Source organism: Phoenix dactylifera, chromosome 1 (assembly GCF_051530095.1).
Source record: "Phoenix dactylifera cultivar Ajwa chromosome 1, Ajwa_hap1_PhDact_Kaust_v1.1, whole genome shotgun sequence".
NCBI classification, from domain to species: Eukaryota; Viridiplantae; Streptophyta; class Magnoliopsida; order Arecales; family Arecaceae; genus Phoenix; species Phoenix dactylifera.
The window spans coordinates 41,472,093-41,498,430 of record NC_143190.1 but is presented as its reverse complement, the minus strand read 5'-3'; the positions used below and the strand labels follow the sequence as shown (position 1 = coordinate 41,498,430).

General features: G+C 40.1%; 2 protein-coding genes across 3 annotated transcripts; both read left to right on the top strand.

The window, feature by feature from the left end:
- The first annotated feature begins 1,506 nt into the window (after nucleotides 1-1,506).
- LOC103696047 (Met-10+ like family protein) lies at nucleotides 1,507-10,726 on the top strand. Of its 2 annotated transcripts, XM_008777551.5 has the most exons (9): nucleotides 1,507-2,361; nucleotides 3,186-3,284; nucleotides 3,422-3,541; nucleotides 3,649-3,815; nucleotides 5,204-5,274; nucleotides 8,277-8,419; nucleotides 9,150-9,261; nucleotides 10,311-10,423; nucleotides 10,526-10,726. In XM_008777551.5, exons 1-9 carry the CDS (start codon nucleotides 1,528-1,530, stop codon nucleotides 10,670-10,672), a joined length of 1,806 nt encoding a protein of 601 aa, XP_008775773.4. In that variant the 5' UTR covers nucleotides 1,507-1,527; the 3' UTR covers nucleotides 10,673-10,726. The 2 variants fall into 2 exon arrangements, with proteins under 2 accessions (XP_008775773.4, XP_038973917.3); XM_039117989.3 differs by lacking the exon at nucleotides 9,150-9,261.
- Nucleotides 10,727-14,937: 4,211 nt separating this feature from the next.
- On the top strand, nucleotides 14,938-16,410 carry LOC103696046 (uncharacterized). Its single transcript, XM_039117968.3, has 3 exons — nucleotides 14,938-15,731; nucleotides 15,832-15,927; nucleotides 16,034-16,410. Exons 1-3 carry the CDS (start codon nucleotides 15,081-15,083, stop codon nucleotides 16,253-16,255), a joined length of 969 nt encoding a protein of 322 aa, XP_038973896.1. The 5' UTR covers nucleotides 14,938-15,080; the 3' UTR covers nucleotides 16,256-16,410.
- The last annotated feature ends 9,928 nt before the right edge of the window (nucleotides 16,411-26,338 follow it).

Here is a 26,338-nt window from a genome sequence, read left to right as displayed (position 1 = left end):
GTTCCTGGAACAAAATCAGGGGTCCATAGCTCCATTGCTAGCAATTGGTCGGCGATCAGCCAGGGGTCGCCCTCCAGAGCTCCATTGCGGTCCACCTTCGAGTTGAATCGAAAGGTTAGATGGTCTTCGGCCAAATAAAATGCTTCCACCTTACAGGGAAGCTTCCCCCTCGCCTTCGAATCCTTAGCAACCCACTTAGCCGGGACCCTTCGCCCTATACTCCGCGTGATGACTGCTTGGTTCTCCTAGCCTTGCTTGGACGCTTCCACCCGCTTCTCCAACGGCTCCAAAACAACCAAGAAGTGCCTTCACAGATTCTCCAACTCCTCCTTAGTGATCTTATGATCGGCCCACCCTGCCTGCCTCGGTCGTCCCTACACCCCTTTGACATTAGGGATCTCTTTCCTGGTTGCCGACGCTCCTCGTCCCCCATTGTCGGACGAGCCGCCTGTCGCATCGCCACCTTGATCCCCCATTGTCAATCCGCTTCGAAGTTGTTCGATGAATTGTCCGAAAGAGTTCACGAAAATTGATGCAGTCGCTCACTCAATGGGATGCTCCGAAACCTTCTCCACTTTCATTCCTACCCTTCACTTTCATTCCTACCCTTCCGTTTTGGTTGGGTCCTTGATAGTTCAAACTATGGCACTTAAATATGTAAAAGCTTAGATCTAATCAAAATTGCCTAGACTCAAAACTGGGTTTGTATCCATCCATGCCCTTTATAATGTTGCATGCTACCATGTGCATAGCAGCGTGCTAGACTTTAAAGTCATTCATCTCTCTGGACTGATGCTCTATGTCTTTTAGGTATATAAATATATGGGTGATTTGCATTTTATCTCTATTCTACGGCCATCTTATTTTACCCCATCTACTGAATCATAATAATCTTTCATTTTCATTTTGAGGGGTGGATTTTTTTACTAATGATTAATAAAATAAATAATTGTCATGATATTTTGGCAATAAGAGAAAGAGATAAAAATTATTCAGAGGGTCAAACTTGGGAGGAAGATTGGAGTTAATGCCATAAATAATATTTTAAATAGTAAATTCTAAAAATATTAAAAGAATAAAAAATTAATTTCTTATGTCCCATCAAAGGGAAAAAAATTGATATTGAAATACCAGAACTCATTGTAGACAAGTTTATTTAATAACATGGAGTTCCTTTCTCTTTTAATATCCCATTCTAGAGGTTTTTTTAGGGTTTTAAAACTGATTTGGGATGTGGGATGCTGGTTGGTGGGGCTAGTAGGTTCTAGAAGGGTAGGGGTATAATTCTAGTACGAAATGAGAATTAGGTATAATTTAAGCAGGTATAAATTTTGTTAATATATTCTACAACGAAACACATCCTTAAATGAGAATTAGGATTTATAAATAATTTTCGTATGGCATTTTATAAAACGAGACTCTATAAGTAATTAATATCAACACATGGACTTTTTATGATATTTTTGTTATATAGATAGACTATATAAGCTTTGAGTGTCCCTCGAATCCCCAAGCCCTCTACCCCCGATGTTTTCTTTCCTGGCGCTCCGACCTCACTCTCCCTTCCCCCTTTCCTTTCCCTCCCCCCACCGCCTCCTCCCCAAACCCTCCCTCTTCTCCGCCCTCTCCGCATCCCTAACCCTAACCCTAGATCCCGACGACCGGCCACTGCACTACGGCCCCTCCCTCCGCCGCGGCCGGAGGCCCTCCCCGGCGTCGCCCCCCTCCCGGGGCTCCGGGGACGGACCGTTGATCGACAGGGCGAGCTTCGCTCGCGTCTTCGATGTGCCCGCCCTCCGGGTGCCGGTGGAGGAGTGTGCCGCCCTTGAGAGCCGCCTCCGCGGCCACCTCCTCAACTGGCCCCGCGTCCGGAACGTCGCGCGGGTCCCCGGCGACGATATGGAGCCGGAGTTCAAGAGGATTATGAGGGACTCCGAGGGGGACGGTGGAGATCGGCTCCGTTCCCTGGCACGGCGGGTGGATGGGGGATCCGACGGCGAGGAGGTGGTTGCCCTGAGCCCGGTGATGTACAGGGACAAGCTCGCCAAAGATTTCAACTGGCGCGGTTTTGTTAGGTTTAGGAATTTGGCGAAGATCTCGCGGCCGAAGAAGAAGAAGAAGAAGAAGAAGCGGGACGGGGAGGGGGAGGGGATTGAAGCGAAGAAGAGGATGGAAAAGAGTGAGTCTTCTTTCTTGGAGTTGGTCGAAGAAGGTGGAGGAGATGGAGAAGAGGAGGATGATATGAGGGGTTTGCTAGGAGCAGACTTCCATGCTGGGAGATGGAGAGGTCCAACTCGGTTGCTGCTGTTAGATGAGCGGTATGCAAACAAGGGCATCGATGAGCTCCCAGAGGCCGTCAAGGTGGCTTTGATGCTTTTGTGAGTTACTTTATTTGATTCTAAATAAGAATAGAGCATGATTTCTTATATCTTGAGAAAACCCAGTGGTAGAGAGTAGATGCATAAACTACTTTAGTTGGACCGTGTACTATGCTTTGTAAAGTCTGCAAGTATATGCATAAGCTGGAGCTAGGATACTCAATCTTCATCAGTAAAGTGAGTGTCTCAGTTAATAAACTCAAGTAAACAACTTTTTTGTTGACCCTTTATATCTACAGTTTTATTTTCTTAAATTACAATGGTAGACACTTCAAGAGGACAAGTTTACCTCCAGATGGGTTTTCTAATGTGCTTTTACCTGACTGGAGGTTGTTTTCCAGAAATTTCACCTGTAGCTGTTTGAGAAAGATGCCTTGATGTATTACTGTAACAAAGTGAGAGATGCTTTATCCTACATTGAAGGATGCAAAAAGTTCTGGAGGTTGATGTGCTTGTAGGCCTAGATGTTCTCTTGGTATGTTGTTTGAGAAAAGATCTTGAGTGGTGAGATAATAAGAAAAGAGAGAAGGGGCTAAACGCTATTTACTGAGTTTGGCTCACATGTGTACTTCTAAAATATACTAAATGTTGTTTTGCTTTATACTTTATTTTGGTGGATTTAGAGTCAACATGAAATATCAGAGGTCCACATTTGTGGAAAGACTGATGCATGTTTTGCTTGTGGCCTTGCATATTTGTTTTTCTTTGTATACTGAATATCTTGTTAGAAGGGTAAAGGGGCATCTTATTTTTCACTTCCGAATGTTTTCAAAACTAATGTGTAGAGATTTTATTTTTCCCTTTCAGGTTGTGTTACTAGATGATAGTCAGGAATGCATGGCTTCAATATATGAGCTTGTGCAATGCCGTTTGACATTATTTTATAACTATTGGCAGATGAACGAGGTATGTGGCATCTTCGTTTACTCTCCAAATTCCCATAATTTCTTGTAAATCCCTTTTCCTTTTTGCAGTTTGTAAGATTCATTTTTATGTAGTTCTTTTTTTCTCATGAACTGTTTACACTAACTATTTTCTTGCAGCTTTTGGAGGTCTTGCTTCCTGAGAATATGGTTGTTCCAACAGGTTTTGAAACAGTTGGGCATATTGCACACTTGAATTTGCTAGAAGAGCACTTGCCCTACAAGAAACTTATTGCTCAGGTTGTGTTTCAACAATGTACATATACCTATCTAAAGTTTATATTCCTAGCACACTCCTTGTCTCACAATCATTTCTCTAAATAGATAAGGTTCTTTAACTCTTTCAGGTAGTCTTGGATAAGAACAAGCCAAAGATACAAACAGTTGTTAACAAGATTGATGCTATTCAAAATGAATACAGAACGATGCAACTTGAAGTATTGGCTGGCAACCATTCTCTTGTTACTACAATTGTTGAGAATGGCATACGTTTTCAAGTTGATTTAGCAACAGTGTATGTTCTCTTTTCCTTGTACAGATACTAAAATAGATCACTTATTTCTCATAATATAAAAATGGGGCTGATTACCTGATACCTCACCAAGAGCTGACTGGTTGAACATGATCTAGGGCTTAACATTCCAGTTTTCGACACATGAAGAGACTTTTTTATTCTCACAATACAGAGTAAGGGGTTCATTCATGCCACTTACTTCCATTTTTCCTTACTTTTAATGAAGAAGAGGCTCTTGAGAAGTGTCTAAGCTGTTGAGGGCTGTGTATACCAATGTGGGATATTGAAGCGACAACTTAGAAACAAATGCAGAGATCAGTGAGTCTTTAAATAGGATATGCTGATGATAATTGGTTGTTAGGTATGTTAGAAGGCACTCTGGACCTTTCTTTCTGAGATGCTTAGATCAGATAATGTGCAAAAACGTGTGTGTATCTCCAGTTTTTGGCTCAGTGCCTGGTTTTTATGAGAACCTTCCTCACTCCCAGCAACTTTTGTTTGTGGATCTGCCATTCCTATTTTGTTTGCCAAGCCTCCTCTTCGTGCATTCTTAGCTTATTGTTTTTATTTTGGAAGGGTTGATGAAGATCGTTCTCTAGATGGTCTAGGTTTTCTTTTTGGCTATTTTTTTCCATCTTTGAGGGGTCATTCCTTCTTAAAATTGTGAGTGAAAGTCTTTATCCTCCTTTTGGGTGTTCGTTGGGTCTCTATCCTACTTTCCTAGTGAAATTTTGTGATACAGACCACCTTATTCTTTCCGTGAAAAGAAAATTAACAGAAAAGGAGAAAAATTGGTCATAGATGAGAGGGAGCACCTAAGCTCTGAGTAGGTCCTGGTACTGGCTGTGGTTGGGCCCATGAGATGGTCTCTCGGCAACGGTGTTTTTTGTTTCTTTCTTTTTCTTTTTGTTTGTTTTTTGATTTTTTTGGGTGAATGCTGGAACAGCTCAAAGTTAATATTTGTTGGTCATCCAAATTTAAGCAGCCGCACTGGTTGTTTGGTATGCCTTCATAATGTGTGAAGAACATGACTATGTATTTCATGGGACTTTGTAATAACACCAACCTTTTTGACTTAATGCTCTCCTTGATGTTCCTTTTACGATCAAGCTGTTAGTTTGTTAGGTCTTTGGCTGATGGGGGAGCAAGGTGGGTTTGACTAAATATAATAGAGTTTAGAGGATGCTTCTTTCTTAAGTGATTGAGCTTTCTCAATCTTTTCTGTATTGGGTCATTCCCATGTAGGCGCCTAAATCTTCTCTACTCCATTTATGTTTAGAATTTTTATTTTATTTTTAGGGAAATGTGCTTTTTTTCATGTTGATTTGAAACAAATTTTTCAAAATTTTTGGACTACCTATCCGATGGTGTTTTTCATTTCTGTGTAGTTACTGGAATTCCAGATTGGCAACTGAAAGACAAAGGCTTGTTAGTGGCTTTACAAGCTCTGATGTGGTTTGTAAGTTTCCTTTATTTCTTATTTAAATTACTGAATTAGTTTGTTGCTTCAACTACCTGCTGTTTGTTCTACCTATTTTTAGATAAACATTGTATAGCATGATAGGCATATATCAAGTTACATGTAGTTTATTAAATGTTTGCATGGTTTAAGCAAAAACAGTGACATTGTTTAGTCAGAAAAAGTGTGGCTTGGAAACAGTTGATCCATATAACTATTATCTAATATAAATTCTAGGTTTAGGACAAGGATTAAAATGCTGAGTGTGCTGGTTAGCATTGACATGGCATGGCTGCATGGCAATGCGTGTGTGCCTATGCATGCCTGCTGTGCCATGCACTGGTATGGCCCTACCACTGGCAGTTAATCTAGGTAAACTTATTTCATTTCTATATGTGTAATGTTTCTTTAGAACATTATATGTTTTTTATGTATGTTGGAATTATCTTTTGGTTTACTGTTTGTGAATGATATGATCATAAGATGATGGCAGATGATATTTGTTTCATGGATCTCTGACCTTTTTTTTTGGCATCGTTAGTATGATAAAAGAATCACTGACATATGTATATTGGTATATTTGTCAATATTTTCACAAAATTCTGCGGTCATATTCGATCTCATTGGAATAATAGAATAATCGCTCACATCTGAATATTCGTATATGTGTCATTATGTTTTCTACACTGACACCTTATTCTTGTTGAAGAATTCACACAAGGCAAGATATCATACTGCAGAAATGGATTGACATTATTATCCAGAGAACGAATAAGTATTATAAGTGTCACTTAACTGGATCCTTCTTGAATAATTTTAACAAAAGATTGTGAGTATTTTTGCAAGTTACATATCCATGAATTGAATTTGGTGATTGTGCATAAAATGGGTCTAAACATTAAAAAGAAAAAAATATCATAAAAGAAAAGGACACTTCTTTTCTTTCTTCTTTTCCTTGACTTCTGATGTAGCACAGTAAGGGATTAAAATAGTTTAGAGCTAATTCCAACACAGAACTGATTTAATATATTGCAGAAAATCAATCTGCAGTGTTAACAATCTAGTGAAGAAGAATAGTAGCAGAAATAAAAGAAAGCAGTTGAAAGCATGGACTAAATAAAGTGAGGTAACAAGAGAAGAAGAAGAAGAAAGAAATAGGGATAGAAAGAAAGATAAGAAAGGCCCAAGCAAGGTCTGCCGTACCCGTAGGCGTACCTGTTGCCTACCGGGCCGGTACGGTTCGGTTTGTACCGGAACCGGTCCGGTACAAACCGATAGGTGTTTTTTTTTGTTCTGGTTTTCACGTCCGCGCGTGGGTTAAATGCTACCCTGTGGCATTAATGAGCCCGCATGGGTGCGCGGGCGCGCTGCCCTGCACGGGTTGGGGAACTGCGTCGGCGGGAGAATAGCCCGCGCGGTGGTTCACAGTGCGGGGAAACGCGCGCGGGCGCGGTTGCCTAGTGCGCGGAATCGCGCAAGGTGGGGAATCATGCGCGGGCGCATGGGGTAAATGCCACAGAGTGGCATTAATGAGACCATGCGCCCGTGCGGACATGCTGTCCTGCGAGGCGGTTCACAGCGCAGGGATCGATTCCCCAATGCGCGGAACCGTGCAGGGTGCTCTGCTCAAGGAGCGCGTGGCCCTGTGCGCGGAACCGCGCAGGGTGCTCTGCTCGAGGAGCGCGTGGCCGACAGGGCCACGCGCTTTCCCACCAGAAAAAAAGAACGTACCGGTGCAAATTGGCCGGCTTGCATCGGTACCAGCCGCTACACGATCGGTACGCATGCGTACTGGTCAGGATCGGTCCAAAAACAACTGGAACCGGTTTCCACGCTGTCCGGATACCGGTTTCAGGCCGGACCAGTCCGTATCGGGCCGAACCGGCCGGTCCGGTCCGGTTCGGCAGACCATGGGCCCAAGCATGACCTGAAGAAATCATTTCATTCATTCAAAACAAATCACTTACAATGCTTGTTTATTCAGCCATAGATTTTATGTGACTTGCTTTCCAAGCAAACTAGGACTTTGTAAGTAATCTCCAAAATATTTTCTAAAAAAGTCAAAATAGCATATAATCCTATATGGAAAGACGCCTGAAATAACCAAAAATCAAATCGTAATAATTTCATGACTTGTCCAACCCAACTTATACCTAATATAAGATTCTCTTACACCAATTTCACTTAAAGTAGGACTATAAAACTAATTCTAGAAATTATCTAAACAATTTTTTTTGAAAAATATAGAAAATTGAACTACACATTTTTTATTTGCCATCATAGATATAACTTGGATTTCTACCCAGAAAAAAAGCTTTATTTTTTCTTCTTAAAGTTCCAAGAGTATCGATGGCCAAAGGGCAGGCTCTGGGGTCTTCTATTTAGACCTCATATCTACTAAAAAGTTAAACTTCATGGGGCCATTCATAACTTGACTCTATCTAATCAAGGATAGTCTCTCATGGATTATTCATCATCATGCTCTAAAATCTGCAATGCAGAAAGCATGATATCTATGAAGTCTCGTCAGGTGATTATAACTGCCTCAATTTTCAATACTTATCTAGAACTTCATTGTGCATGTGTATGCTTAGCTCTGTGCTTCAGTTGTCTGATAAGGCCATAAGATTTCAATCTCTGATGAAGCTTGTTTTAGTTGGTGTCTGGTTTCATGTCATTGGAGAATAAGAAGCCTTGCCATACTGCTGGTATAAGATCGTGTTTTAGATGTGTAAGCTGTAATTTTTAACTTTTTCATGAGTTTCCAAGTAAGGTTGTCAAGTAGTTGAACAATATTTATCAGATTAATCAAAATCTTCTCATGTTTGTCTTTCTCTTTCTTTCCATAAACATTTGACATGCCATGCCATAACATTAATTACTTTAGTCAATCATACCTGCATCTTGGGTTGCAGCTGTTTGATGAAGCTCATGTTGACTTCATGTTTCCTTTGAAGTGCATTGCAATAAATGGATGATCCTGGTCTGATATCAATGAACAGGTGACGTCTTCTCTGGTGTTGGTCCAATAGCTATTTTTGCGGCAAAGAAAGTGAAGCATGTATATGCTAATGATTTAAACCCCATTGCTGTAGAATATCTTGAAAGAAACATTGTCCTTAACAAGCTTGAGAGAAAAATTGAGGTATGGAGATTCTACCAAATAGCCTCTATGGATCATGATTATTGACTGTCAAGATGAAGTTGTATTGTGAATTATGACTTGTTTACACATTCAACATTGAGATGTGGCACAACTTGATGAATTTTCTAGCTTCTTTGTTTCATTAACTCTGTTTTAGTCATGACATGCTTATGCATTCTATGATAATTTTTGTTTTTCACATTCTAACATATTTGGTGTCTCCAGTGTCCTAGGACCAAATGAAAAGTAACTGCATGAAATCATAATTTATAGCCTGTTTTTTATAGCATGATTATGGTACCTATCAGTTTTATGATATTCCTATTATTTCTGCCATTACTGGCTAGTACTTTTCTCACAATTTATCAGCTATTTTGTATTTTAGAATTCAACTGTGTGATGAATACGGGGCATATGGTAGCCTGTAATGTTTTAATCACTCCAGATTTGAAATGCCATGGAATTGAACAAAGAAAGTCGAGGTTCAACATTTTAATCTTTAAGTTTTTCTAGTGACAGTGTATTAAATAATTGATCCATGTGCATATGCAGATCCATGTGTAGCACTTCTTATTGTTTCTTTTTCCTATCTTGATTTGTTTTGCTTCTACTTGAGAGTATAATTCAGTTGTGACTTTTCATTCTCCTGATGCCGCAAAGTAGCACTGCCTACAAGTATAAATTCTTTTGGTTATTCTTTTGCTCATAAGTCTATTTCCGCTCTTGTCAGGTTTTTAACATGGAGGGCAGGAGGTTCATTGGTTCTATATTTGCTAACCAACGGCCTTATTCTATTACACAAGTGGTTATGAATTTGCCTAATGATGCTGCTGAGTTCCTTGGTTTGTTCAATATGAATTTATAATATTCAATTTCGATTAGCTTTTGCTTCAATTTCTCTTAGTATTTGTTGACTAAATGAGGTTCCAAGGTTTCCTTTTCAATTTCTCTCATTTAATTAGATTGACGGGCTAAGTTTTCAATAACACCTTTATTGCCTTGTATCATCTCCTGGTGAAGTCATTATTTACTGTTATAGCAGAAATGATGGCTATTGATTGACAAGACCAGTTGTTTGACCCCCTTCTTCCTTTCTTGTTTTGCCAGGCTGGGTGGCTGAGTGGGAATAGGGGTAAAATATCAGTTTTGTAGGTTGTTATTATTCGTTAAAATGGGCAATAACAGGCGGCAACAGTAAAAAAAAAACAGCATAATTTGATTGTCATTGTTCATGGAATAAACTCTATCATTGTTCTCTTCCTGTTACGAATTCACCTAAATATACAGAGAACTTGTTAAATATCGGCTGAAGTTTTAATGTGGATTTGAGAACTTCGTCTGCTATTAACTTGCTTTTTCACCAATCTTGAACATCTCATTGGAAGATATAAAAAACTGTTGGGGGATTTTGGTTTTCTGTATGCCATGAATTTATCACTAAGGTCCTGTTTGGTATTGCTCCTGATTTCTGTTTTGTTTTCAAAACATAGAAGAAAAAGGAACTAGTCAGAATAACATATATGATGAAATCTTTGTGTTTCTTCAAATCACTAGCAAAATCTTTATAGTTCTCGGAAGCAAATATTTTATCCTTTCAGAAAAGAATGAAAATAAAGGAAATGGATGGCAGAAGCTTTGTGCAAATGCTATCTTGAATGTCAATCTCCAGATGATATTTCATTAATTTGTAGAAAAACAAAAACACAAAAACAACAACGGTTCTAAACAGGCCCTGAATTAATGGACAAGCTAATCTCGAGCCAAAATGAATTCTGGATGGCTTCATTACTTATAGCTTGTAATTTGTGGATTGTTGTTGAAGTGTCATGTTTTGTTCGTGGAATGTACATAGCACCATGCTCGAGTCTAAAAGAATATGATATGGTTGCAGATGCATTCAGAGGCATCTTCGGGAAGAGACGAGGGGAGAATGGTGACGCATTGCCTAAGATTCATCTCTATGGATTCTCCAAGGCCCAAAATCCAGAGTATGACTTTCATGAGGTTAGGCTCTGTTGCTTGGCAAACAAGAAGTGTCATTTTGATAAGATAATTACATTGAGGAAACTGTGTCCTAATATGTACAAAATGGTTTTCTATTTGCAGCGGATAAACATGGCACTTTGCGAGACGGTAGCCAATGTAGAAATGCATAGAGTCCGGCTTGTTGCACCTGGGAAATGGATGCTCTGTGCATCATTTACTTTACCACAAACTGTTGCATTTTGCAAAGCAAACTGGTCATTAGAGTAGATTGTTGTACATTGGTGCCCTTCTATAATGATATATCCTTGTTTTCACAAGAAAGGTGCAGATAAGTTGCATGCAGACTTTTCTCCTGCGGAGTTGCATGTCTGAAATAATCACGGTACAATTCCTGGAATTCCTATACATTGCTTGAATAATTAGACCCAGAACCAACCTCCTGAAGGCTCACCAACTTGTAAAAAGGCAAGGAGATGACGATGGAAGACGGGAAATGGCAGAGGGTTTTTTTCCCCTCCAGCTAACAAGAAAATTATGCAGGGTTCTTTTTTATAGATGTGAAGAGCACAGCTTCGTACTCGCTTGTAAGAAGAGGCTTTGAGCTGAGTGTAAAATAATATTTGGCATCAATGACTTGAATTTATGACAGTTACTAATATGATATTAATTGGTCACATTGGAGATCAACAAGTCAAAGTATTTTAGCAAGTCAAATCGAGGTGGTGAAATTAATACGTGTTAGTGTCTTGGTGTCTTGATTTCTAGCTTTCGATCTGAAGCATATTTTCGCAATCTTGCACTTTGGGTTGATGGCGGTAATAGGATGATGTTATCAGGTCCCTTTTTTTTTGTTTTGTTGTTCCTTCATAACGAGGAAATGAGGGTTGTGTGCGTGCTTTGGTTCAGTTTTGTGAGGCATCAGGTCGCCTCCAATCGTATGATCCTCGTTAGTAGAACTGGCACTGGTCCATAATAAAGACTGCAGGTACTGGAAAAGCTGATACAGGGTAAGTGTGTAACTTGAATACTTATTGCTTCTGATATGGTCATTGTTTTATATGTTCTTATAATTATTTTTGAAGACTATGTTACATCCTTATGGCTATGGGATGTCTGTGGACACCAAAGGGACCAACCTAACCTACTCTCTCTTCATCTGCTTTCTCCCTCTGTAGGCCATTATTTTTTATATTGGCCGCGTATCTCAGTTCAGATACAACCGATCTTCTCCTCTCTGACCCCACTTTCCTAATTTTGTTGGGCTCTGATGAAAAAGCCTAGCATCCTCCATTCTATTTGCAGCATCCTTTTCAATGGAGGCCGTTTCTCTTCTTCCTTTCTCTTGTTTCCTGTCGTCCCACTTTAGCTTCTTTTTCTCACTTCCCCGTTTCATCCCTTTGTCCCTTTATGGACTATTATGGAGCTGGTCCCCCCTCCCTACTCCCTCCAACTTTTCATAGAACTGGAAGGAAACAAAAGTTCTCGTCCTCCCTTCCACCCCACCTCCACCACCAGGTTGGATTTTTCTCCTCCTTTTTCCTCCATTTTGCCCATCCAATGCCATGTTACCCACGGTAAAATGACTAAATTGCCCTTTTCGTACCATCATCTCTCACGTAGATGTGGATGAGCCTTTCTTTCATGGGCAGGTCGATATAGGAAGGATTCGGACCCAACTGGTTCGTATCCGACCAAGGTCTTTGTCCACCTTCAAGCCAGAGCGGATTTCTATGAATGATGATGCAAACTTACGTGTGGAGGCATGCATGTGGAAACGAACAACAACTTCTTGTCCGCTCGCTTCTTTTATCATGACGTGCAAGTGGCAATGAGGAATTAATTAGACTTCGAAATGGTGCTTGCTGGTTTGCGCCTTTTCATATGATCCAATTTTTGCCGTGAAGTCCGTCTTCTTTATCATATCAAACAATTTCTGCGGTCATTTGTCAATCTTTTTTTGACTTTACGCAGGTTCTTGGCAAAGTAAATATCAGCTTTCCACAAAGGATGTATCTCAACCTACGAACTGCATCGAAAAAAAAAAAAAGCTTCCATATACCCGTTGCAGAAGAAATATTACTTTTTCTTGGGCTTTGCAATAAAGTAATAATTTAAGACCAATAGGATCAGGTCGTGGCCATAGCCTTAAACTTAGGACAGTAGTTTTCGCTGAAAGATATAGTTAACCTATAATATATTACAAACCGTATCAGCAAAACAAAATCCGATTACTCACAGGAATTAAATCACAACATTTTCTTTCTGTCTTTTTCTTTAAAAAAAAATAATCTGGGAACGTCGAAACACGATACGTTAAGCAAGGTGCGTGCAGGGGGCATTCTCGGTATGTAGCAGGGCTAATGTGGACGACAGTTCGCACAAACCAAAAAGGCTGGAAGAGTGGTAGTCTGAAGCAGCCGCTGCTGCTTTTTTTTTTTTTTTTGTTATTTTTTTCGCTGCGTGTCGGTGTGTGGGTCCCCTCCACAGACTCTGACGTCCTTTCCCCCACCAATCATTCCTCGCAGCGGCACGATCCCCTTCCCCAGTCCCTCCGTATCCACCGTGTCTGCTCCCATGCGGGTAAAGAAAATAATATATTTATTATAATAATATTAAAAAAGCTTTCAATTAAAATAAATATATCCAACTAATAAACTATGAATAAAAAAAAAATTCCTACTCTTTTGCAGCTGGACGCGTGCCGGTCTTTTTCCCGTCGCTTTTGCCAGCCGCCACTGCCCGTATCCGAACTCATCGCCCCACTTCTCGTACGACGCAGCTTCTAAGCGGTGGTCCCATTCCCACCCTGCCACGTCATCACCTAAATCCGCCATGGGGACCACCAACGCGGCGGCAGCTCACTGGTCGGCACCGTAGACTTGGAGAAGCCTCTCTACCTCTCCTTCCTTCCATGGGGAGCCTACGAATCCAGCGACGCGGTTGCCTGAACCAAAGGAATCTAGCCGTTTTATTTTGGTGTGGGAACTGCTACCGCTTTCCCAAAATAACACCAACCTAATGATAACAAAATCTCGGTAGAAATTGGACCTATCTTTCTCTTTCCAGTATAACTATCATATTAGTGCCACAATCTTATTACGTCGAACAGATCTTTTCTTGCCTTGATATTGAGCTCGCTCTCTTCCCATGAGCCTACTCCAGTAGACGCTAGTTTTGTAGCCCCTCGTTTTGCCAGTTACGATCGGATGGCTATAACTGCTCATCATGAATCCTCCCTTCTCTTGGTCAGTTCAAGGATACCACCGATGCTACGTAGAAGTTGGCAGCAGGAGGCATAAAACGGCATCATTAGCCACTGGAAGCTATAACGGCCACTACAGTTGTGGTATCCCGGATAACTCAGCGAACGCATATATACTTGATACTTTAAAAATTAGCCATTATTCAGTAAATAAATAGTTGTGGCAACTCACAACTACTCTTTGTCTTCACCCCCTATAACCAATCAAATTTGCACCTTCCTCTGCTCTTAATATTTATATACATTTTCCAGGAAATATATTTATCCATATATGTTCTAAAGAAAGAAAGAAAGAACTATACCGCATTAAATCAAGATTTTGTTTATCAAAATTAATCCAGACAAATTAATACTTGCCGCATGTTACCGTCCGTCAAATATCTAACGATTATAATAGAACTGTTCGAAGCCTGCATTCATAATTACAAGAAAATACATTTTCTATCCTGGGTACCAGGCAAATAACTATAATAAACATTAAGAGTTCTTAGTATCATTGTTGTTTCTATTACCAAATATGGCAAATTTGAATATATATGAAAAATCTTTATCAAATGCATTCTCTTAACGCTAAAGAAACCCCAAAAAAATTATTGAAATGACTTCTTCGAATTAGCTTGTTGATCCTGCAAAAGTATATTTTCATATAATTTAAATTTAATTCAAAAATCTATGAACAGTAATATAATCAGATAGAGATGCTATTTGGTCAAAAGGGCAGTTGTACTTCCACACCAATATCGTGTTCATAGCTTGTCAAACTTGAACCCACATGGCCGTTGAAGTGGTGCTGGTGCGCATCCAATCACATTTCGACTTGCCAGTGCACAGCCTTATATGGAAATAAAGTTTTTCTTTTGTCCCGTTGCATATCGCTTCCCATGAGTATATAGATGGATCTATCGTCATTTTAAAAAAAATTCAATTAATTCCGTTACACCTGAGTATGTGACCGTTCCAAAGACGGCCACTGCGATAGATAACGGCGTTAGCCGGAACTTGGATTGGGCCCCACACGAAGGGCTTTAGGAGCGCGGGTGGGGGAGAGAGAGAGAGAGAGAGAGAGAGAGGGGTAAGGGCAGTGGAGGCCCAGTTGGCAGGAGGGCTCCGACCACGCCCGCCACCAGCAGACCGTATATGCAGCCTTCGCCCAGTTTCCGGACACGTGCCGGTCTCTCTCTCTCTCTCTCTCTCACCGGGACCACCACCTTCCACCGGCCTCGAATGCGCTTATCTCTCTAGATCGCTTTCTTGCTCACTCGCTCTCTTTCTCTGTCTCTAAAGAGGAGGGACGTCCAGCATGTCCGACGCCCCGTTAAACAAATTCAAACCCTAAGTTCCTCTCGTCTCCCCTTTCCTATAAATACTCCCCCTACCCCACATTCCTCTCTCTCCTCTTTGTTTAATTTTCCAATGGCGACTCCAGCATTCCTCCTCTGGTCCTCCGCTGCCGCCGCCTCCTCCTCCTCCTCGCAAGAGAACAGAAACGACGGCGGCGCCTCCCAGAACGGACTCCCGCCCGCGCCGGATCCCATGGCCAAGGACTCCTCCCCGGCGAGGCCGAAGCCGAGGAAGGCCTCCAAGGCGGCGGCCCCCAAGCGCCCCCCTCAGCGAGGCCTCGGCGTAGCCCAGCTCGAGCGCCTCCGCCTCCAGGAGCGCTGGAAGAAGATCACCGAGATCGACCCCGCCCGCGAGGTCCATCCCTTCCCGGGCCAGCTTCCCGTCTACGAATACCCCGCCGCCGTCGCCCCTCTCGCCGCCTACGGCGCTCCGGTCCCCCCTCCCGCGCCCGCCGCCGTCGCCGCCTACGGCGCCGGTTGGGTGCAGTCGCCGGGGATGTGCTACATCCAGCGGTGCCGGCCGGCGAGCCCAGGACTGGGGGGTTACGGCGGTGGCGCCGTCTCCTCCGTCCGATCGGTGCTCCACGAGCAGTACTCGTTAGATCGGTACCGGATGGGGATGGGGAGTGGGGAGGGCCGGTTCCAGGTCGGGATTCCGCTTCCAGAGCCCCCTTCAAACCAAAAGATGCAGTGCTTCTCCGATCAGTGCGAGTTCTGTGCCCGGGTGAGCTCTCTTCTCCTTGTTCTCAACTCCAATCTACATTAGGGTTTCCATCTTTCTCTACCTTTCTTGACGTATTGCGATGGCGGTACACATCATGTAGAAGAAGCGTCTGTTCGGCGACAATCCAGGGTTCAGCGGAAACAACGGCGTGGATTACTTCGAGATGGATCTGGCCGCCGCTATGGCTGTTGATCAAGTGATCCTATGTCCTCGAAAAGCACACTTCCAATCTACTGTTCCATTAATGCATTCCCCTTGTTCGCTATTTTCGTTTATTATTTTTCTCTTTTCTTGAAATGTAGGAATCGCAGGGCTTGTATGGATGCGGGCATAGAAGTGGGAAAGCGATGATGGAGAGCAGCGAGGTGATCAAGGAGTTCGACTTCTTCCCCCAGAGCCGGAGCGCGTCTTTGGGACATTCCGAGTTCGGTAATCGGACGGCTGGAGATGCCTCCTCCTCCTCCTCTTCCTCCGCCGCCGCTTCTCCCAGTTTTGTCGACCTCTCTCTTAAGCTCTCCGTCTAAAAGGAGCCCCTCTCTTCTCTTCTTCAGCTTCTTGTTCTTGTTCTTGTCGTTTCTGTTGTTTTGTTCTTGTTCTTGTTTTTTTTTTTTCTCCCTAAGCTCTAACTCTGGTGCTCCTTGTTCTCTATGTGATTAATGTCAGTAGCTTTTGATTTGCATTTGCTTAATTATGTTAATGAAGTGATTAATTAGTTGCGGCAGAAAATGGAAGATTTAGGAGGAGCGGCCGTACGGGAGAAGAAAGAGCTGAAGAGAGAGAGAGAGAGAGAGAGCGGGAGATCTTCTTATTCGTAATTAAGTACGAAGGGAGTGAATGAATCCAACTCTAGTCCCAGACCACGGTTATTAATTAGCATGTATGCAACGGTGCTAATAACAAACGGTAATAAAACTAACCGGAGTTTACTTTGGTTTCCTCTTTAATTAACCGGCAGGTTAGGTGAACGCGATAACACTCGCGGTAATGCTAAGAATTCGATAACCGCCTGATTGGTGGCTGTAAAAGAGTAACACTACTAGAGTAGTTAGTTTTCGTGAAAGGGAACGGCTGTGGGTTTCGGTGCAGGGAAAAAGGGCGAGAGGCTGTCCTTCCAATAATGTTACAATGTTCTTTAAAGCGAGCTTTTAACTGGTACGTGTTATCGTAATGGATATGAGCATTTGCAGGAGGTTTCCAAAATATTTGATACTTGAATAGTTTGATGCAACTGAGAAACGGGTGAAGCATTCTCTGAGTTCGCCTCATTTTAAGCCTGAGAGGGGTACAGCCAAAAAAGCTATGTACATGCAAAAGAGGTGGATGGAAAAGGTTAGAGACCGAGAGAGAGAGAGAGAGAGAGGGGATGTGTGGGAGCTGCAGGGGGTACGGAGGGTGTCGGAGCTTCTTAGATAAAAGGTGGAATAAATAACATTTCTTTAGAGCAGTACAAGCTCCACGCACTTGTTTCTTCTCTCTTCTCTCTCTGACCGCGTGGTTTTTTTGGGATGAGTCAGTTGGTCGGGGAGTGAGAGAGAGGCTCCTGGTTGCCTCCATTTTTTAATGAGATTGAGAGGATGCCTGTGTGTTCTTTCCTTAAATTTTACATCAAATGGTTAGGATATTGCAATCAGAATCCAGCTAAATGTACAAAACGTAGCTGCTAAGAGAGCGTAGTATGATGTACGGCAGTGGTGTCTTCGATGGGTTTGCTTCGTAACGAGGAATGTTGTAGAGAACTCAAAGGGCTACTTAATGTATTCCTGGTTGTCTGAGCGTAGGGAAACAGGCCTGGAAGTATACGAACAAGTAGTGTGTAGGCTATGAGGAAGTGGAAGGAGAAAGTCTTAGAATATAGAGGAACTACCAGATGTTGAAATTTTGTTGGAAGGAAGATAAATTAAGAAAGTTTGAAACCATCAGCTAGAAGCCACTTAGATTTTACTTAATCACCCTAAGGCTAGAAAATGGCCTCTCCCTACCTTTGCAGGGCTGCACATTTTATCGTCAAGACGGGGACATTCACAGATGGTTGCTAGACTATGGAGCTTTGACCAAATCAAATTAATTCAAGCTTTCTTTAAATTAAGGTTTCCAGATATAACTCAAGCTCTTTAAGCAAATCTTGCACTTGGGGGTTCAGCTAATTTTTGGCTACGTGGTGCTAGATCAGGAAGAACTTATTAGTAGAAATTTTTAAATGTGGATCAACTTATAAGCATGGGCAATTTAAAGAAGTAGATATTGGTGAATTTTTCCCCCACAACCTCAATGCTAAAGGTCGTAGAAGTTGGGATATATGAATGGGTTTGGGTTGTATCTTTGACGTAAAAGAATAATTGTTCTATGCTGATATTAACCATTAGATTGCATTTTGCACATATCTCAAAGTACTCTAAACTTCTTTCTATTGAAGAATATAGTTTAGAAATTGCTATATTTTGTTGTAGAATAGTATTATAAAACAAAATCTACAAAAATAAATTTAGGAGATTAAAAAGATTTTGTCTGAATTGAGGTGTGTGATCAATACTGCGCTAAGAACGTAATTCGCCTCTTACGTGCAGATTTGCGGCAATCTCGTCCCTAAGGTACAACAATCTGGCTCAGCCCGATCCTCCTCTAATGAGTAGGAACACTGGAAGGCATAACCCAACTGACTCTTTCAGATGCTCAAAAAATTAAAAAGATAGAAAGTAGAAAGTTGAAGGATGGAAAAACTCTCTATTTGTGGAAGAAACTCTAGAAAGACAGAGTAGCATTGAGAGAGAGATCAGATTATATTGGATTAATCCTACAAGAATCTATTTATATAGTCTATTCAGAAGACCAAAGAAACATGGTGCTTCCAAATATATATAATATTTCGAAAACACCGTATCTTTTCGGAAACCAACGCTCTCTCGAAGAGTCATAACTCTTTTGAAAGAGGTGTCGAATAAAAAGTATTTTAAAGCATTTAAAATAACTAAAATTTAAGAGATAAGAAAATTTAATTTTTTTAAAAAAATTAAAACTCCAATAATCCCCCACGAAAGATTTAAAATTTTGAAAATCATAAAGTAGAATATTTGGGCAACTTATACTGTGCAATAGGTGAGGTGTCTTGTGGACTTGAACCTCACTTAGTGTTGATAGCATCTATCTTAAAGAACCATAGTGAATTAAACCTTGAACTAAGTCTTTTGACTTAGACTTCTACTTATCACATGCACAGTATGGATTAATTGGGTCTTTATGCGGTTAGCGCCATTTAAAGGCCTTGCATTTAGTACCTTGATTTTTTATGAGAACTTTGTTAGGGTTAGCCCAAACCCCTATTCGCGGCTTATAAAATAATTCTCACATAGTTAGTCCTCTAAGGATATGTGTGACCTATAATACTCTACAAATTTTCTATTTTAGACTCATTAAGAGTATAACTCAACTTTTCTGATATATTTTTGTCACTGATAAGCTCTCATCATAGGGATGGGAGGAAATATACTCTGAGAAATGTGCTTTGACACAATCACTTAATTAGCTTCGTTTCTACCACATTTAACCTCATTTATGGAACTTCAATCACAGAAGTTGAGTATCCATTGTCGGTGACACAATAGTGGGCTTAATCCCTATCCCCCTTGATGATTGTAGGACTCCACTCCTAGACAAACCCTAAATTAATTGATCTGCTAAGTTTTTCTCAGACTTGACAAATTCTAAAAAAAATGATATTACTTTTTTTGAGTTATTTTACAATTTTATAACGAATCTGAATATGCCAGATCATCTTTTTATTGGTACTTTTTTGGTTTATCATTTCTATCATGATCTTACCACAATGGATTGATATGGTCGGAACTGGCTTTGGTACTAAAGATAGCTAGCTCTAAGACAAGATTTTTAATCCACTCTGTCTCAATACATGTGGTATCCAGAGCCATCAATTCGACCTCCATGGTGCTTCGAGATATAAAAATTTGCATCACAACCCAAAAACTTATTCAAATTAGTTAAACTCTCTATTTTTTTTCAAATTTTTTACATTATTTAACCCCATTAGAGAATTCCAACTTAGCCAAACCAACCTCAAGGCTAAAAATTGTAATAGAGACTGTACATGCACTAATGTTATCTTAAAATAAATTCTTAGCATGTAAGATATTCCACCTTTATCTCACTCATGAACTGAGAGGAACTTTTCATAAAGAACTATAACATGTATTAGCATTTCATGATTGACTGGCCAGACATATGCAATCATGCTTACACTAAGAAATATGCCAAATAAAGTAATTTTATGATTTTTGCACGTTTTTCAAAATAGTAGCAATAGAAATTTTGGAACAACTAATCATATGTACATTTTTTAAAGCAACAGTAATTTTTGCATAATTTTTAAAGATGTAGAAAATTTCTGCATGGATTTTAAAGGTGAAGAAAATTAATTTGAACAAAATTTAAAGCTGCAGAAAACTTATGCATGGATTCTAAAGCTGTTGTAGCTTTCTACATAGATTCTTTTAATTTGTAGAAAATTTGTGCATAGATTTTGAAGATGCACAAAAATATTTGTACAGTTTTTAAAACTTGCAGAAAAATAGTTCGCGCAAAATTTAAAGCTATAGAAAATTTCTATATGGATTTTAAAGCGGCAGTAATCTTCTATAAAGATTTTTTAAATCTGTAAAAAAATTTTGCACAGACTTTAAAGTTACAAAAAAATTCTACAAAATTTTAAATATGCAAAAAGCTTTCGTAAAGATTTGAAAGTTACAGAAAATCTGTTTGCACTAAGTTGAGAGCAATATGAATTTCTTAAAAAAAATATTTTTTTCTTTTAGAAAACAACTTGTAAATGATAGAGTTAAAGCTATCTAATTCTATTAAACCAAATTAAATTAGATAAAAAATCAAATAGTAATTTCTAGTATTATCAAGATTCATGTTCTTAGACGATTGGAAAATATAGTTTAGAAATTGCTATATTTTCATTATAGAATAGTGTTATAAAAAACTACTAAGATAAATTCAGAAGATTGAAAAGATCTTTTCTAGATCGAGGCGTGTGATCTGCATTGTCCTAATAACGTGATTGACCCCCTATGTGCGGGTCTGTGGCGATCTCGTCCTCAAAGTGTAACAACCCGGCTCAGCCCAATCCTCCTCTAACGAGCACGATCGCTAGGAGACTTAAGTCAATCAACTTCTTCAGCAGAAAGTTAAAGGGTGAAAAAACTCTGTCTGTAAAAGAAACTCTTGAGAGGAAAAGTATCAGTGAAAGTGAGAGATCGGATTATATTGGATCAATCTCGGAGGAATCTATTTATAGACTTTATTCAAAAGACCAAAGAGATCTGATGGTTTCAAATATATGTAATGTTTTGGAAACACTGTATTTTTTTGAAATCAACATTTTTTTTATAGAGAGTTTGAAAGAGACATCTGATTAAATTTTATTTTAAGAAAATAAAACTCCAACACTTTTATCCGCATGCAGAGGTCTCGAGCACTATCCAAAGCACCCCACCACCCAGCGGACAAAGATGCATTCCGAGTTCAAGACCTCCCTTTATGATCCTTGTCTTCATGATGTTATTGTTGAAGTAGGAGGATCTTTAATATTTGAAACCGGTCTTGAAGCGTGAATTAACACTGCCCTTAAGCGAATTTTGCCTCCACTATGTTGCTGTTGGTGATCCAACAAATTCGCTCCAGGATACAACAAAATCGAAACAGAATCCTAGCTAGCAAAATTAGGATTCCCTAGAGTAACGGAATGAAAGATTTTGTAGAAGAAGTTATCTTAATCTGTGAATGACATTGGTAATTTATAACCCTGAATTAAACTCTGAACCAACACAACTTTTGGAACAGTGTCTGTTCAAAACATAACTGCTAGTGCAGTTATTTTGTGTAAAACGGATAAAAACTGCCAATATGAATTTTATTTTACATGGATAAAAGTGCCAAGTGCCAATCTTTGATAATATAATATTGGCTTTCCCTCCACAACTTCCCACCAAAAGTTACTTTAACATGTGTAGGATATGAATGCTTATAAAGCTATCTAAAAAAACTCTACACAAGTAATGTGGGACTAAAACCCCTCTCAACATTACACACTATTAAAAGGAAGGAGACTTCCAATAGTTATAGATAATGGATCCATAGTATCCCCTCGATTCATTTTAGCGGTCATAGGATTTATGTGTTTGTAGCCACATCAGTGGGCAGCTATATATGCAGATAAATATTATTATATATTGATAGTAATGCTACTTTTATCTCTGTTACTTTAATAAATATATTTCAAGATGGGCTTACGTGACCACTGATCAATGTTATGGCTGCTTCTTCTAGAGTTATAGGGGGTCCATTTAAATTAAAACCATCTATATAAAACATTTTAGGCTCATTAGTTGGTACATGTTTCTAAAAATTACCATAATTGTTGTATTGTACCCAGTAAAAAAATCATTATAATTGTAAACATTTATAGTAGTTAGCAGGCTAGGCTTCGACAACTTTTGTAAGGAGTTCCGGTGGTTAACATGCAAGCTTGTGAAGGGCCTATTATGCCCCCGACCTAAGATCGCAAGCCGGGAGTTGTGGCAAACACCGCATATTCATAGAAAATTTTCTCCGCAAGTATGCAAGACATCTCAACATGATATCATATACGAGCAGTGGAATAAATTTAAATAATTAACATTCAATTCTAATTTAAATAACTAAATTAAAAGTCTTATAAAACCAATGATAATCCAAAACCTTGCATCAACTCTAAAATAAAATCTAGTCTAAATAAAGATCTCAAAATTTTATCTATAATCACTCTCCCATGATAAATCTCTGAGTCAAGCTAGTTCTTTGAAACTGTAAGAAAATAGTAAGAACTTGTAAAATGAACTAAACGGCCCAATAAGCAATAAACACTTTAACTAGATAAATTAAATAATAAAATAATAATAATAATATGCTAAAATTAAAGATGCGAAGTACACCAATTCAAAACCAAATCGATATACTATCCAATCATTTCAAACTTTAAATTTTATTTATAAATTATTTTTAAAAAAATATTAAGATCATCTCGATGTTCATAAACTATGACCACTTTTGTACCCTGTGGCTGGGCCATAATATGAGCTCATCAAAATACCATCGTATAACCCCCACTAGCAGGATATCGATATACCAATGTATAACTCCCACTGGCAGGGTGTCGATATACCAACATATTACCTGCACTGGTAGGGTATCGATATGCTAACGTATAACCTCCACTAGCAGGGTATCGATATAACAACACATAATTTTTACTAGTAAGATATCGATACATAGTCTAGCTGTGAGTCTAAATCTATTTTGAAGCAAAACTCTCTTTCTCAAAGCATATTTAATATTCCAAATCGTAAGATACATAAAATTATATGACATCGAAATTAATTGAATATAATCCATATCGAAACCAATACATTCAATCAAAAATTATACAATATTCAAAAAAGAGGCATATATAATAATAAAATACTACACGTCAAGTTCATAAATCAAGAATAATTTGATTCAGAAAATATTTATAATTCACTGATAGATCTAAAAAATAAACTACATTACTTAACTTGCAAGTGCAATTCAATTAACAAATCTAATTAATTTCAAAAAAAATATTAAAATTTCATCATAATTATTTTAAAAATAAAAACCTTAAATTCCAACATCCTCACAAGGCTAACAAGCGGGAGTGCCTGGCATCCTGGCCGGTCCGATCAAGATGATTTCATCGAATCATGCTTGGACTAGGGCACAAATGGCTCAACAAATATCGAGGATGATCAAATCTAATAATATTTGGTAAGAATTAGGCTGGCTGACACGCCACCCGACGACCCTAGATCAGGACTCTTTACCTAGGTCGATCCAAAAATCACTAAGAGGCATACTTATGGGGTCCAAAAACTCTAGAGAGAGAAAGTCTATGTAGAGAGAAAAACTTTGTAGAGAGAATAAAAGAGAAAAAGTGGGGAAGAGAGAGGAGTAAACATAGCTCTCTCTCTAACCGAAGAAGAGGAGGAGAGGGTGGCTGCTGGTGGAAGATGGGATGTTCGAGAAACTACGGCCGGCCAACTGGTGGTCGGCAACCAGTGATAGCAGGCGGCCGACGACAAAAACCCACTCGAACACAAGGGTTTCTACCCCTTACATCACAAAATCTGGATATCTCGACAACCGAAGCCCCGACCATAGCTGCAAACCATCGTGCCAAATTGGGTGGAGACCTTGGTAACAAGTGTCATCGACCGAAATGATGGAATGATACTGCAAAAATCTAAAGAAAAAAAAGGTTAAAATAGAGCATCTGATTCTTGACGAAAATCCAGCGATCATCGGCTAGAATCAAAGCTTCCAAAGACCATGAAAGTGGGGGAGAAAAGTCAAGTAAAGGTTTTCATTTCTTATCTGCCTTCTCGGTGACGATTTGTAGTAGCAACGACGTCGGAAGTGGTTGGCGTTCAAGCAAAAAAATTAAAGAATTCCGATGATGACATCAATCTAGGACTTGGGCTCTCTGGTGGGTTAAGAAGGGCAACGAGACAAAGCTCTAAATAGAGCTAGAGAAGGCTAGAATCTGCCCCTAGGTCGAATTCCATCCGATAGGATCAGGAGGAAGAAGAGACGCTCATCATGAGTCCTCTTCCTTCTTCGCACGTGCCCAGCACGTCAGCCCTTTTTTCCCTCTTTTGGGCCAAACCTTTTCCAACTGGGCTAGTCAATTGGATCGAGCCCAATTTACTAAAAGGGTCATGTATTACAGGCCAGACCTCAATCCAGACCAAATTCATAGAGTAAGGCTAGGCTTCAATTTTGAATATGGAATTACTCTTGTTGTAGGATTCATTTTAAAGCAAGGTTGTTGCTAACTAAGACGATTGATGTATGCCAATCAGAGGACCTTGAGATGATAATCCATGAGGATGATATGAGAAATAGGAAAAAACTCAGCTGCAAGACGAGGATTGCTAGAAGAAATACGGTGGTTTCTTTGTTTTCAACAAAAGTAGATCTAGAAGCTAAAAGAAGATATCTTGAGCAATTGCAAAAATTAGGCTCATCGACATATATTCAGGGTAATGTAGGCTATCCTAAGTTTAGCATCTAAATTAACAACCCTGCACTTTCCTTGGCGTGTGAAAAAAATCTTAATTCAAGCAACTACAGGTCATCTATTTTATTAAAAATCATTGACGATCACAATCATGCAATATAATTTGTGGTATATGTCACGCCCCAAACCCAACACCCAGATCCGAACATGTAACATGGCTGCACACTTCCTAGGGTAGAACCCTAGAAATATCTAGGCCTGAAAATTTGTCATAACCTTAAAATCCGTAATCAAAAATGATCTCAATTCATATGAACAACAAAACTGGTCCAATTATAAAATTTAATCATCCAACCAGTATCAGTGATTCTCTATCTATTCATCCCTTTCTATGTGATCTCAACTAAAGCCCAATACCAGGCATCCTACAACACTGAAAATAAAAAGAAAAAGGGTTGTGAACTTTATAGCCTAGTAAGAATTCCAAACTGCTGCACCATTAGTAATTAGAAAATAATCAATGAGTAATACCAGATAAAATAAATATTGGATTAATACTCGAAAAGCTCATACAAATAACATACTCATTGTTGTGGTTCAAATTTGGCCTGAGGATGACCACACCGGTGGAGTTGAGGGAGCCGCCGGTGATTGAAAGGAGAAGACGGGAGCCACCTCCTGCGCGATCGCTGCGGACTTGCACAAAGCATCACCGGTGGTTCCGGTGAGGGCCCTCTGATGATCAAGTTAGAGTGGGATAAAATTAGTCCAGCCAAAAGTTCCTTAGAAGTTACCTGATCGAGCTATTTATAATCTCGGTGGAGTGGCCTAGGTGGCAGAGGAACTGCCGGCCCTCATCATGAGGGGGCGTGGCTCTAAGCCGTATGGTGCGCAGCTTAGGCTGGCTGGTGGCGTGCAATACTGCCTGTTCTTAAGAACGGTAGGATGTTGACAGTCACGGCAGGGCATGGCCGAAGTTGTCAAGGTGCCGTCTGACTGCTGAAGGCCGATTATGGAGACGTGACACGGTAGTGTGGTGAAGTACGGCCATGTAGGTGGGCGTAGACCCACACGTGGTTGCGGTCGTTAACGAGGTCGAGCTTGTTAAATAGTTGCGTCATTCATTTGACGTGGTTGGCTTGGCGGGTGCTGGGAGTAGCTCTGCTTCCCAAGTTCCGAAGCGTGCTCGGTGGAGCGCCCCGAGCTAGAGGGTCTGGGCGTATTGCTGGAGTAGGCGCCCCGAGCTTGATCGAGGTGGGTCTATTCACCGGAGGCCCACCGAGCTTGGTCGGGGGAGTCGGCGAGTATCTGAAGTTGGTGGAGCTTTTGGTGGAGTCCTGTAGGAAACTCCAGGCTCGGTACACCCTAGATTTAAAAATAAAGTTTATGCGAGGCGAGCTCGTAGCTCTTCATTCAATAGTGCGGGCCACTTTAAGACTTGCCCAGGAGAGCGAAATCGGAGACAAACAACCATAGATTAACTTAAGGATAGAAGCCTGCCCGAGGGCTTTAGTTA

Excerpts from the sequence above, each read along its gene's own strand:
- LOC103696047 (XM_008777551.5), top strand. The coding sequence starts at position 1,528 with ATGTTTTCTTTCCTGGCGCTCCGACCTCACTCTCCCTTCCCCCTTTCC. Across the intron at positions 3,816-5,203 it reads CAAGTTGATTTAGCAACAGT|TTACTGGAATTCCAGATTGG; the intron begins GTATGTTCTCTT and ends ATTTCTGTGTAG. Across the intron at positions 5,275-8,276 it reads TACAAGCTCTGATGTGGTTT|GTGACGTCTTCTCTGGTGTT; the intron begins GTAAGTTTCCTT and ends ATCAATGAACAG.
- LOC103696046 (XM_039117968.3), top strand. The coding sequence starts at position 15,081 with ATGGCGACTCCAGCATTCCTCCTCTGGTCCTCCGCTGCCGCCGCCTCC. Across the intron at positions 15,732-15,831 it reads AGTGCGAGTTCTGTGCCCGG|AAGAAGCGTCTGTTCGGCGA; the intron begins GTGAGCTCTCTT and ends CACATCATGTAG. Across the intron at positions 15,928-16,033 it reads CCGCTATGGCTGTTGATCAA|GAATCGCAGGGCTTGTATGG; the intron begins GTGATCCTATGT and ends CTTGAAATGTAG.